The sequence below is a fragment of the Corvus brachyrhynchos genome, unplaced genomic scaffold, assembly GCF_000691975.1.
Source record: "Corvus brachyrhynchos isolate BGI_N302 unplaced genomic scaffold, ASM69197v1 scaffold117, whole genome shotgun sequence".
NCBI classification, from domain to species: Eukaryota; Metazoa; Chordata; class Aves; order Passeriformes; family Corvidae; genus Corvus; species Corvus brachyrhynchos.
In genome coordinates this window covers 283,236-294,951 of record NW_008238833.1, presented here as the reverse complement: position 1 = coordinate 294,951, position 11,716 = coordinate 283,236, and the positions used below count along the sequence as shown (strand labels likewise).

The 11,716-nt window shown below is 41.6% G+C and overlaps 2 protein-coding genes across 2 annotated transcripts in view; both read right to left on the bottom strand.

Moving 5' to 3' along the window:
- The window catches only part of MED17 (mediator complex subunit 17), a 15,943-nt gene extending 15,726 nt beyond the window's left edge, over positions 1-217 (bottom strand). Inside the window, exon 1 of the mRNA XM_017738185.1 lies at positions 201-217. Coding sequence (XP_017593674.1) covers positions 201-217 — 17 coding nt within the window. The remainder of the gene's footprint in view (positions 1-200) is intronic.
- A 60-nt stretch (positions 218-277) lies between these two features.
- On the bottom strand, positions 278-11,017 carry CUNH11orf54 (chromosome unknown C11orf54 homolog). Its single transcript, XM_008636775.2, has 9 exons — positions 10,899-11,017; positions 9,092-9,214; positions 6,951-7,049; positions 5,946-6,019; positions 5,285-5,386; positions 4,157-4,333; positions 3,261-3,410; positions 2,560-2,676; positions 278-554 (listed from the first exon to the last, which is right to left on the bottom strand). Exons 2-9 carry the CDS (start codon positions 9,147-9,149, stop codon positions 381-383), a joined length of 951 nt encoding a protein of 316 aa, XP_008634997.1. The 5' UTR covers positions 9,150-9,214; positions 10,899-11,017; the 3' UTR covers positions 278-380.
- Between the last annotated feature and the right edge of the window lie 699 nt (positions 11,018-11,716).

Genomic DNA, 11,716 nt, shown 5'->3' with positions numbered 1-11,716 from the left:
GGGGCTAGGGCGGTGGAGGGACCGTGCCGAGCCCAGCAGCTCCTGCCGTGTTCTTCTACAGCGTTATTTTTGACCAGAAGTTGGTTTCATGTGCCGTTCTAAACATAATTTCACCTCTGGTTTCCCATCGTCAGCTGCAGCCACGCAGGAAGCTCAACCAAACAACAGGAAAGCATACAATAACACTGCAATTTAATTACCGTTTGAATTCGGTCATAACTCCAATGACACGTATGCTCCGAGTTCTTCCCTGTGACACAATTAAGAAGGCGGCAGCTTGCTGTTCTCATATTTATTCTTAAATCTCGTAAGTGTGCATAATTAAAAGCATTAAAAAATCAGCATTTGTACTTGAGGAAGATGAACTCGGCCCGCGGGGCTCAGTCTCTCCCGACAAGGTGCGTCTCCTGGGGCCTGTCGATGCGGAAGAGCAGCTCGGCGGGCTGGAAGTAGCCCAGGTACTGCACGCTGTCCGGGCTGGTGTCCTGGTGGTAGTGCCCTCCTTCCCCGTGGTGGCTGAAGCAGTGTGTGTGCTCCACGCGCAGATCGAAGCCCTGGCATCACACAGAGGGCCCGTCAACGAGGCGCTCATGGGAAAGGTCACGGGATAGTCTAGCCTAGATGCGTATTTCCACATAGCTCCAAACGCTAAGCAGTGAAAACTTGCAAGACACTTGTGAAACCAGTAAGACAAAAGAATTTAGAAACCCTGACAGCCCCCAACTTTAGTGTTAAGCTTACTGAGATCTCCTTCTTAACCTTTCCCCCCACCCCCCACCTTTCTTTCCATTGGGATTAAATAATGCAGTCACACCAAGGAACCCCTATTGGAAATCAAACCCCTTTGCACTGAATTGCCACAGGCCCATGTGATAAAGGGACTGTCTCTACTCCAATTCTGAGAGCCTGGTTAGATGAATATGGGAGGAACGGTGAATAAAATAGCAACCAACATACTAAACCATGAGATCAACACCACTAGTTTTATGTATCATAGAATGGGTTGGGTTCAAAAGGACCTTCACAGATCACCTATTCTAACCAGCCTGTCATGGGCAGGGACATCTTCCATTCAACCAGCTTGCTCAAAGCCCCATCTAACCTGACTTTGAGCACTTCCAGGGATGGGGCATCCACATCTTCTCTGGGCAACCTGTTCCACTGTCTCTCCACGCTCAGCTTAAAAATTTTTTTCCTTATGTCCAAGATAAATCTGTTCTCTTTCAATTTAAAATTCTTGCCTCTTCTTTTGTCACTACATGTCCTGGTAAAAAGTTTCTCTCCGTCTTTCCTAAAAGCCTCCTTGAAGTACTGGAAGGCTGCAATAAGGTGTTCCTGGAGCCCTTTCTTCTACAGGCTGAACAATCTCAGTTCCCAGTCTGTCTTCAAAGGAAGAGGCACCCCAGCCCTCTGCTCATTTTCATGGCCCTCCTTGGGTCCTGCTCTAACAGCTCCACATCTTTCTTGGGACCCCAAAGCTACATGCAGCATTCCAGGTGGGGTCTCACGAGGGAAAGAATCACCCTGCTTGACCTGGCCACAGCTAGTTTGACATAGCCCAGGATAGGATTAGTTTTCTGGGCTGCAAGGGGATACTGGTGAATAGTGCTATGGCACTGGAATGCCATTGTCTACTGCTCTCTTTGTGGTGACACTCAAACATTTCCAAAACCAAGTGTTGTTGAGCTTGCAGTGGATGCAAACAGGAGAAACTCAGCAGCATCCACCACACAAGTTGCATTGGTTCTGAACAGGGCAGCTGTTGATGGCTGCTTTCAAAGTATGCATCAGTTGATTATGGCAAGATGCAGAAAATTTAGCGTTAGGCCAAAGGCTGCCACATAATGACACAATCAAATCACACCCTTCAACACATCTAAGCCTACAGTATGTGCCACTTAACTCTGGAAAAAAACATTTTTATATTACTTGTGACTGCATTGTTACCTATAAAATAGTCATTTTCATCTATGGTTTTCTGGTTACTTTTAAACAAATGGTTTTCCTAATTATGAACACATTAATGGTTTTTGAAACCAGATTGGTTTTTATCCTGAATGATTTGCTGTTAAATTTGGTGCTTGTGAAAGATGCTAGATAAGTTTCCAGCACAAGGCTTTGCAGAGACTTCAATTTACATCAGCAATGAGACACATGCTTCATGTCTTTTGACACAGCATTAGCAGAGGGAGTTCTTATGAAAGTGAACTACATAAAGACGTGGCTAAACCAGCTTCCATGCTCTTGACATTTCTCCCAGTGTGGCCAGCAGAGAATGTAAACTGTGCTGTTGAGTTTGGGATGCAAACACTTGCACTTTTGCATAGTTGCAACTGGAACCATTAAATTAATCCACTATGAACAACCACTAGGTTTCAGAACAGATTGACCTGTCCTCAATTCAAACAATTCACAGAAATGAGAAGCTTCTAAACCATGGCACCAGCTCTGGAAGAGTCTAACACAATACATACACACTCCCATTCTTAAAAGGAAAATCACATCCAAAATTCATTACAGGTCTCAGTCTATACTTAGAAATGAGTAAAAGAGACTCACTGGATCTCTGGAAACTATTACTGGCTGACAAATCAGTGGAGCCTTCATTTCAAAGAATTTGAGCCAGTTATTCACATCCTCATCAGTGTTCAGCGGACAGGAAGAAAATTCTGGAGGCTACAGCGAAAATAAAAGCTTTTTAAGTAAAAGGAAGACACTTGCATCAGGATACTTTTTCTCTAGCAACTTTGTTTTTCCCCTCCCCACTATTCTGTTCATTTTCCTTCTTGACTGAAAGAAGCTCACCACAGCCCATCACTCTGTTTCTGCCAGAGACAGAAGTGACCAGAATATTGCATCTTTCATTGCACAGGTAATGGGAGAACTGCTGAAGTGAGGATGCTCCTCCTCCTGGTACATTTTAGAAACTCAGTTATTTTTTAAAAAGTTTAATGTTTCTTATAAGTATCATCTGAGTTAATGTATTTCATTTCAATTCGTTTTACAATAGTTCTCCAGTTCTTTAGCAGCACACAGATTTCAAAAGATGATGGTATTAATGCCAAGTAAAACAGCATTACTAGTTTTGTAACACCGATTTTGTAATGTCAACTCCTTACTTTAATACAGTGCTCATCCTATTAGTTTATGCATACATTTAAAAGTACAAAACAAAGTTAACGAACTAAGATGTTACACCCTGATTTATACCTCTGTTTTCATGAGGACAAAGAAAGTTACATGAATTGAGAACAACGTACCATAATGTGAATCTTTGCTTTCCCCTTCTGAATGATAAACGTACCACCCATCCCAACTGGCTTTTCTCCATAGTGTTTCTCTAAAGTTTGTCTCAGACAGGACACAAAGTTAAGCTCCCCGGTTCTTCCATTGGCTTTCACTTCAATGACCTGGAAGATAAAGTCAATTGGTCACTGCTATCTCCTGTTGCAATAGTCTGAAAAGGTCTGTGAAAGCTGTTCTGAAATTCTCCCAAGCTGATAACGCAAGAACACTTTTTGAAAAGATAAGGTTCCATGCAAGTGCTGCTGCATTTGCATCTTTCCAGTATATGACCAACTGTCTTTTCCTTAGTTCTGTTCAATGCTAGCTTTGCCTGTACAGGGAGCTGGGCAGCAAGAGATTTACCCATGCTGAGACAGTGACATGAGCAACCCCCTTCTGGGGTTGCTGACAAAATGGAAGCTGGCTTCCACTTTGTCAGAAAGAAACACTGGGTTAAGGGAGAAGGCTGTTCAGTTTCCACGCAGCAGTCAGGTTTTTGACCGTTCTGTCAGCACCTTTTTGTGCTGGCTGCGTCAGGAGAAGCACTTCTGCAAAAAGCTATGTAAGTGCCCACACCTCATTTACACAAGTACATTGCACTGTTAGCTTTAATCACTGCTAATTTGGACTGGATTTGGATGAATGATTTATGGTGGAAAAGCTTTAGTAAACTCATACTTATCCCTCAAAAATTCAAGTGCCTCTGTCTCCAATAATTCTTCCCCTTGATCACTGACACCAGCTCTTTAGTTTTGCATGCTTCTCTTGTGGAATTACTATTTTACTATTATCACAGAAAACTGATAGGAGAACCATGAGTTTCCCTTCAGTCACAAAGCACTGCAAAGTCACCTTTGATCCAAGTACGTACCTTACCAGGTTGGCCCTCGCTGGCATAAAGGTTGGCCAACAGTCCAAACTCACAGTCAGTGTATTTACTGCTGTACTTCTCAAGCAGGCACCCTTTGTCTGCAGGATTTATCTGAGCAACGTAGCTCCCATTTACAGCAGGCTTTTTTTCACTCTTTGCTTGAACAATAGGGATAAGCTGGGAAAAAGAACATGTAAGAGTAAGTCAATAAGAACATGCAAGAATAAGCCAAATGAACTGAACTCAAATAAATGTGATTTAAGCTTTGGGCCATGATCCCAAGAAAAAATCCACTTCATCACACAGCTCTGTCTCTCAGGATGAGGTCTGTACTGGTAAGAAAAATGGACTAATATTGTAATGTAATTGAAAGGTGGAGAAAACAGGTTTACCTTATCTGGACAATTAAACTTAATGTTTTATAAAGATGAATGCCAGTGCTAAAGAAAAAAAAAAATGAAAGAAGAAGAAAAAAAATCTATAATCTACATGCCAGTATTGTAATTCTATGTAATACTTTCTCAGCATACAGTAACAACCACTATTATAGTGGCCCAAACTTAATGCTGATGTGGACTATCTCATCTGCCAACAAATCCATCAAAAGGAGACAGCAAGACTTAAGGTTTATGCCTGAAAAAACTGTGATTAACCAAAGTCTCCATAGGTAGTAGTTTTTGTCTCCTATCCCTCCTGCAGTTTATTATTGTGTGTGTGGTATCTTTAAAATTCACAATGGTGAAACAAAGTAATCCAAGAGGGTAAAAGACAAGGAGCATTTAAAAGGCATTTACCAGTAAGTTTGACAAGCATTTCTAAATCTTGGAATTAAAACCTCTGGTCAAGTCTTTGTCCATCAGTTTCAAAAAAACATGTTTCTGGCATGCTTCAAGGTAATCACATGCTTCCTGAAGAATTACAAGTTAAAAATTAATCTTTATTATCTCAGGAGTATGCACCTCAGTGGATGCCACTCATCTCAATTCCTCCTAATGTGTTTTATGTGTTTGTGGTGTGAAAGTGTTTATTAAGTACATTGTTGTAAATGGGACATACCCAGCATGATACTGCTCTACTGTTATGATACTTCCATGAATTAATTGAGAACCATCACACTTATATACTGACCTCAGCATTTATTCCAAGAACCTTGGATGAAACAGCTCCAGCTCCAAGAATGAAAGCTCCAGGCAGCTCTATGTCCTTTGCAACTGTATTTAGATCATAAACCTGCAAAAGAAAAGCAATCCTTCCATCCCTGAGAACGTCTAAGGCCAGGCTGGATGGGGCCCTGAGCAACCTGACCTAGTGGCTGGCATCCCTGCTTGCTGAAGGAGGGGTTGAAACTAGATTATCTCTAAGGTCTCTTCCAACCCAAACCATTCTATGATTTTGGTGTGGTGCTCTGATCTGCAATTGTCATTCTGTTCACTGTAGTCCTGGAGGCATTTAATTCACAACACCCACCTGCACTAATATTTTTGATAATTAGGTTGAACACAGCTTCTGAACACAACATAACATTTAGTTATAACAAACTTGGTAGATATCTATTTGTTTTCTAAAAGGTAGGTTTTACCTGTATGTTCCCTGCTCATTTTACTCAAAGACTGAATTATTGTACTTATTAGATTCTGAGACATACAACACACATTAGAATCAGTCTCATTAAACACTGAAAAGTGTCTTTCACAAGTAGAATCCTATAGTATCTCTTAGTCCTTAGTTTGGTTTATTGCTTTTCTTTTGACAAATATATTAAATCCCACAGCTACAGGAAAAAACTCACTTTTTCTTTCTGTACAACAGGTATGAGGTAAGGAACACCTCCCACATCTGCTATCCTAGGCTTTCCGCAGATTCCTGGAAAAATACACCCAGTTAGCTTGGTAAAATATTATTTCCCAATAATCTTTAATAATCACACAGTCTAACCCACCAAGGAACTGGTTCCTCAAACTTCTCAAACCCTTGAGAACATTATTTCCCTAGTGTGCTTAGATAAAGTGTTGAACTACTAAGAAGTCCAAGCCCTATAATGATTCATAGTAGGATTTAATGCTACACAACCCGTTGTAAAATAACATTCTCTAAGCACAAAAAAAAAAAAAAAAAAAAAAAAAAAGGCAGAGTGATCAACACCTTCCATTTGTCTGTTCTCCAGTAACATCCTCACCACACAGTGGAGACCTCTGCTGGGACTCCACTTGCAAACTTTTAGCAAAGCTGAAAGCTGTCCCAGGACAATTCATCCCACTTATTTGGATATGTATTTTAAGAAGGGATGAATAATCCTCTGGAGGTGTTTCTTTCACATTGATGCCAGAGGGAACTCAGATGAGTAGCACAGATGACATGTCTGTCTGTCTTCCAGACAGCTAGTGACAGTTTCACTTCACTGACATACATGAATGTCAGGAATTTAAAAATTAATGGAAGCACAACTCCTTAGGTTCAGATAGTGATTGGCATGGTTCAAAAAAATTTCTCCATTTGAAAGAAAACAACTTATTTTCAAAACCTTTTCAGTACACTAAGTAAAGCTTATGAAGTAAGTGGGTGTGCAATGATAGGTTAGGAAAAAAAATTATGACAAGTACTTAGTAATGACTTGTCCTTTTTCATACATCAAGTAGGAAGCAATCCAGAAATAAAGTGTAGCTCTCCTCTCATGTATATTCTTTACCTGAAAAACAATTTAAGCTCTCTCAACACCTTTAGAGGATCAAAACTAAGCAGGATTGTGCAGAAAGAACTGGAGAAGTCTTAGTGGAAGACAGGAATGCTAAATTACCTTTAGCAGGAAAGTTGAAGGGTTCCTGAGTCAGATCAGGACAGTCTACAACAGAGACTTGAGCATCAGCAAAGTTCTCTTTAAGCCCTTTCTGCAAAACTGTAATAAAGAATAATGGCAAAATTATTGACAACGAAAAATTACCAAGAGTTTGACAAGTTTCTAACAACAATAAATATATCTGTTTGGGCTTTTTTTCAGCAAGATACATTACTTATGCTTACCCTAAGTAACTCCATTAATTTAAATGTCTGAAGGCACTTGTTTCATGACTCAGAACTTCAAAGAGGAGCAAAAGTTTGTTCAGATAATTGTTGGCTGCCCCACTAATTAATTTTAAGAATTTAAAAACCATTTTCATTGAAATACATTAACTGAGTGTTCCTAGTAGCACTCAGAGCAGCACAGTGTGAAGTAATGTGGGTAAACTTCAACCACATTCAGCAGCAGGTTTGCTTCAAACAGCAGACAATTACAGTCACAGTCAAATATGATGCAAGAGCAAAGGAGGAAGAAGATTTACCTGAAGCAACAATCAGTTCTTTAAATACATTAACCAGACAGTTTGCAATACCTTGATTATAATCTTAAACCGTTTCTGCTGTCTGGAAATTTCTACCACCATGGGCTACTGCCTATACTCTTTATGGTCTTGTGGAGATTTTCTGGCAAGTGCCACTATCAGAGCAAGACATATAATGAACGGTGCTGGTGATAATGTATCAAATCTAAAATTTTTGGTTTGCTTCATATCAATGTTTTTTAGGATCAGAACTTGCAAAGTCACTCAAACAACAGGGACGATTAGGTGAGTACATTGTTTGGAAACAACTTCCAAACTTTGAGTGTGGGATTGTCTTCACAATACATTGCTTCAAATACTATGTTGAAAGGTCCAGGTTCTTTCATGCCTGGTGGTCTGCTTAGACAGATGTCTCAAACTAAAGACAGAACATGCAGTCTGTGATCTCAAATCAGGTGGTTCCTTATTTACACAGAAGACTTTCCTGTGCCTTTATTTCTACCAGTTAGGGTTTCAGCCATACCTTACTTCTTGAGATCAGATTTACCAAGCTGTTGACCAAAAGGGTCAGTAGATGGTACTTAGCACATTTCTAAATACATCTCAGTACCTTCAGGTAAGTGGACAAGGACAGTAAAAGGGCACTCCTCAAATTATACCCAAAATCTGAACAGCAACACAATGCACAGCTCACAGGAGATCCTCAGGACAGATGGGGAAAAAAAGGAAAATTCTGCTTTGTGATGAAATTTTTCTGATACTCTTTCAAGCTATTCTACTGCAAGTATGTGGTGTTCTCTGAAGAGCTCACAGGTTTACAGCAGCCCTGGCCTACTGCCCCAGTCTGACTGGGTGACAAAAGCACTAGGACCCTCCCAGGGGACTGCTGGGACCACATGTTCTCAATACCTGGAAATGTCGAACTGACACAGATTCGGGAAACTGGCAAACTGAACTTGGGGATCAATCCAAAAGACAAAAAACCTTTAGTATATTTGCTGAAGGGGAGAGACTGCCAGAAGGAATAATGTCTTCCTACTAGGGCAAGAAAAAAAGCTCATGAACAACTGGGCTGAACCTAGAAGTCCCTTCCAACTTCAACCATTCTGTTATTCTGAGCACATCTTGTGAAGGCTTTAGAAAGAAGTAAAAAAAGAAATGTTTCCTGCAGCCCTGTTCTAAAGCAATCACCAAAGGAGGAGCCAACTAGGTTCAAGCAACAGGATCTGCCATGCTACACTGCATCTTGTCAGCTATGTTTTGAGCAGTCCTGAAAAAGAAAGAAATACTAGAGGGTAGAGGAGGACAGATGATTCTGTATGTGTAAAGAAGTTTGGTGTGTAGTTGACATACTTTCACAACCTGCACAAGAATCAGCAAATTCAGCAGTTTTAAAGGGATTGAGAGCCTCTCTGTGTGATTAAATATCGTGGGGGCTTGGGGGAAAAGTCATTGTGTGCTCTGAGAAATCTTCGCATATAGAGAAATAGTGCTGTTCTTCACCTCTCAGTGTGCTAAGAGCCGTAATTCTGCATGTAAAAATACTTTGGTATGAGCTTTAAGATAAGTTTGAAGAGTACATTACAAGTTTGTATAAAGTACATGCTGCATGACTTACCCCCAGCAAGCTCCTCCAGACTTGGGACATGAAAAGCAAACCTTTCGACTTTGGCCATTTCCTAATCGGTGCTGATTTCTTCAGGTAAGAAGTTACAGTACAGCACGCTGTGGAGTGACTGGTCTGCCAATAAAGATAATAGTTTAACAATTTAAACATGCTCCTTTCAATATGTTAATTATTTTTCAATTTCACTCAAGTACATAGACAACAATAGAACTGTAGTTTGTGCCATCACAGGAGAGACTGATGGCTTCAATAATAACGCTAAATTTCTTATGCACTTTGGAAGAAGATGTGTCTGTCAGCCCTATAGCTGGCTCAGAGCACTACACATATTAGTCCTCAAGCTCACAACTGGGTGTACGGAAAACACATCCTACGTTGAATGCAATTCAAGAGATCAGGAGACTGATGTGTCATTTGTAAGCCTGGAATCACAAGAAAGTTTTGAAAGAAAACTGGGCTTTTCTGAGCACATCAGCTGCCTCCTAAGGTCTTACCAACCTTAATGTTTACTTTTCCAGCACTGGCTATGGTGGACTTTCAACCCCAGCTGTGACATGGTCTCCAATTGATTCTGAGCATTTGTTTCCCCTTCCAGAGAGGAACAGGCTAGCAGCAAAACAGAAATCAATAGCAGCAAGTTCTGCAGTATCAGACTCTGTATAGGTACAGAGCCTGTAACAAAAGTTTTGAACATAAGTTTAAGAGCCCCTTCACAAATGAACTGTGCTTCAGTCAGCCTTGCAACAGCAAAGTCACTTAGAAGGGCAAGCCACAGCTCAGGGCAGAAACAGCTGATTGTACACTACCTAAAAATCAGCTACAGCAATCATTAACTCCTTAGCCCCATACTTGTTGCACACATCAATAAAAAATAAAATGGGTCCCACTTATCCAGATCTCAGGTGTTGAAGGAAAAAGCCAAAATCATAACTACATTCCCAGACCTGACTGAGTCTTTGTTAGGAAGGACTACAGTGTGAGACAGCTGCTTAGGTATAGTTCGAGCTTCTATTTAAAAAAAAATCCTGTTATGACTGTCAAAACTTATAACTGTCCTTATAACATCAGCCTCTTAAGTCTGCATAAAGGAAAAAAATAAAACAAACGGGGGGGGGAAAAAGAAATAAAAAGAGTGGGGAGATCATAGCAGTTACCTAACTGAAGTCTTTGAGCTCAATGCTCAGCCAGCCCAAACTGCTGCTGTAGCAAGCAGTAGAGAAAGGAAGAAAGGCTGCAAGCTGTGTATAGTAATTCTCGTCTTAGCTGGTCTTATCTGAGAACTGTGGTCTATCTCCACAGTTGACTTTGTCCCTCCTCTGGCTCTGGAGGAGAAAGTAACAGGCTGGATTTGGTGCCTCTGGTAGAAGCCTAATGTCAGGTGGAGTGGATCATACCCCAAGCCTTTTAGTGTGCACCAAGAAAGGGAGTAATTAGCCACAGACAGAAAGTGAGAACATGGCTTTGGCAGCACTGTTTTAGATGATCCTCATCCCCTCAAGAACCTTTTGCCACATGCAGAACGAGGCTGTGCCAGCATTCAACACATTGGTTGTCCTGAAACAGTCTGAGAAGCTAGAAGCTAGTTCCCAGACTGAAGCTAGAACTGCTGTTGTGCAAATGGCAGAGGCAAGAGTTGGACACTATTCAAATAAATAGGCTCAGGTATGACACTGGGACAATCGCCTGCTGTGTAATGGACGGTAGTTAGCTCCCCGCAATCAAGAAAGGAGGGAACGACTGCAGAAAAATTTGATGCAACATAATAAACCTCATCTGATTGCTAGACAGTAGGGCTTACCAGGTGTGGCACAAACGAGTAGGTCTGCGGCCCACCACTGCAGATATTCACAGGGGAGTGAATTGTGTGGTGTGGGACAGAGAGAACCTGAAAGGAGACAACAGCACACAATTAAGCTCCATCACAGAGGCGTGCAGTGACACTGAATTGCTACAGAACACTTTCAAAGAAAGAACACAAATTCTAAAGGGATGATAAGATTATTAGATGTGGAATGGTGCAACAAGAATGGAGGCAACAAGTATGTAAAGACTTAAAGTCTACCTTTGAAGTGAGAAGAAAACATCAGAGAGATCAGCCAGGTGCCAGGAGAATGCAGATGAAATGTGAACCATTAGATTAATTATGTGTGTGGGGTGTCTGTTATCAAAACCTGAATTGAAACAAGCTTGGAGGGGTTAAAGCCAAAAAGGAGAGGTTATAGGCAGGCTGGACATGGGTCGGGGACGGGGGTGGTGGGGGAAGAAATATCAGTGGAAAAAACTGGAGATGGCAGTTGTGAGAGAGAAATTTAGCGATGACACCCAGAAGAGCGAGACATCCACAGATGCAGAGACCGTATTCCTCGCCTGGCGCGGCGCGAGGAGATCCCATACGGGGCAGAGGAAGGCTCCGGGGCAGCACAGGCAACTGCTTGAGCGGCTGGGATTTGGGGAAGAGACGGGTCACGGCAGGGTATAAACAGACGTGCTAGGCGAGGCTGAGGTCCGTGGGGATAGAGAGTGTCCCGGCAGGCAAAGGCAGCGGAGAGTACTGGAGAGAGGGAGCGCTAAAGCCGGCAGCGCGCTCGGCGTGGCTGCGAGAGGAAGGAAGGGGCT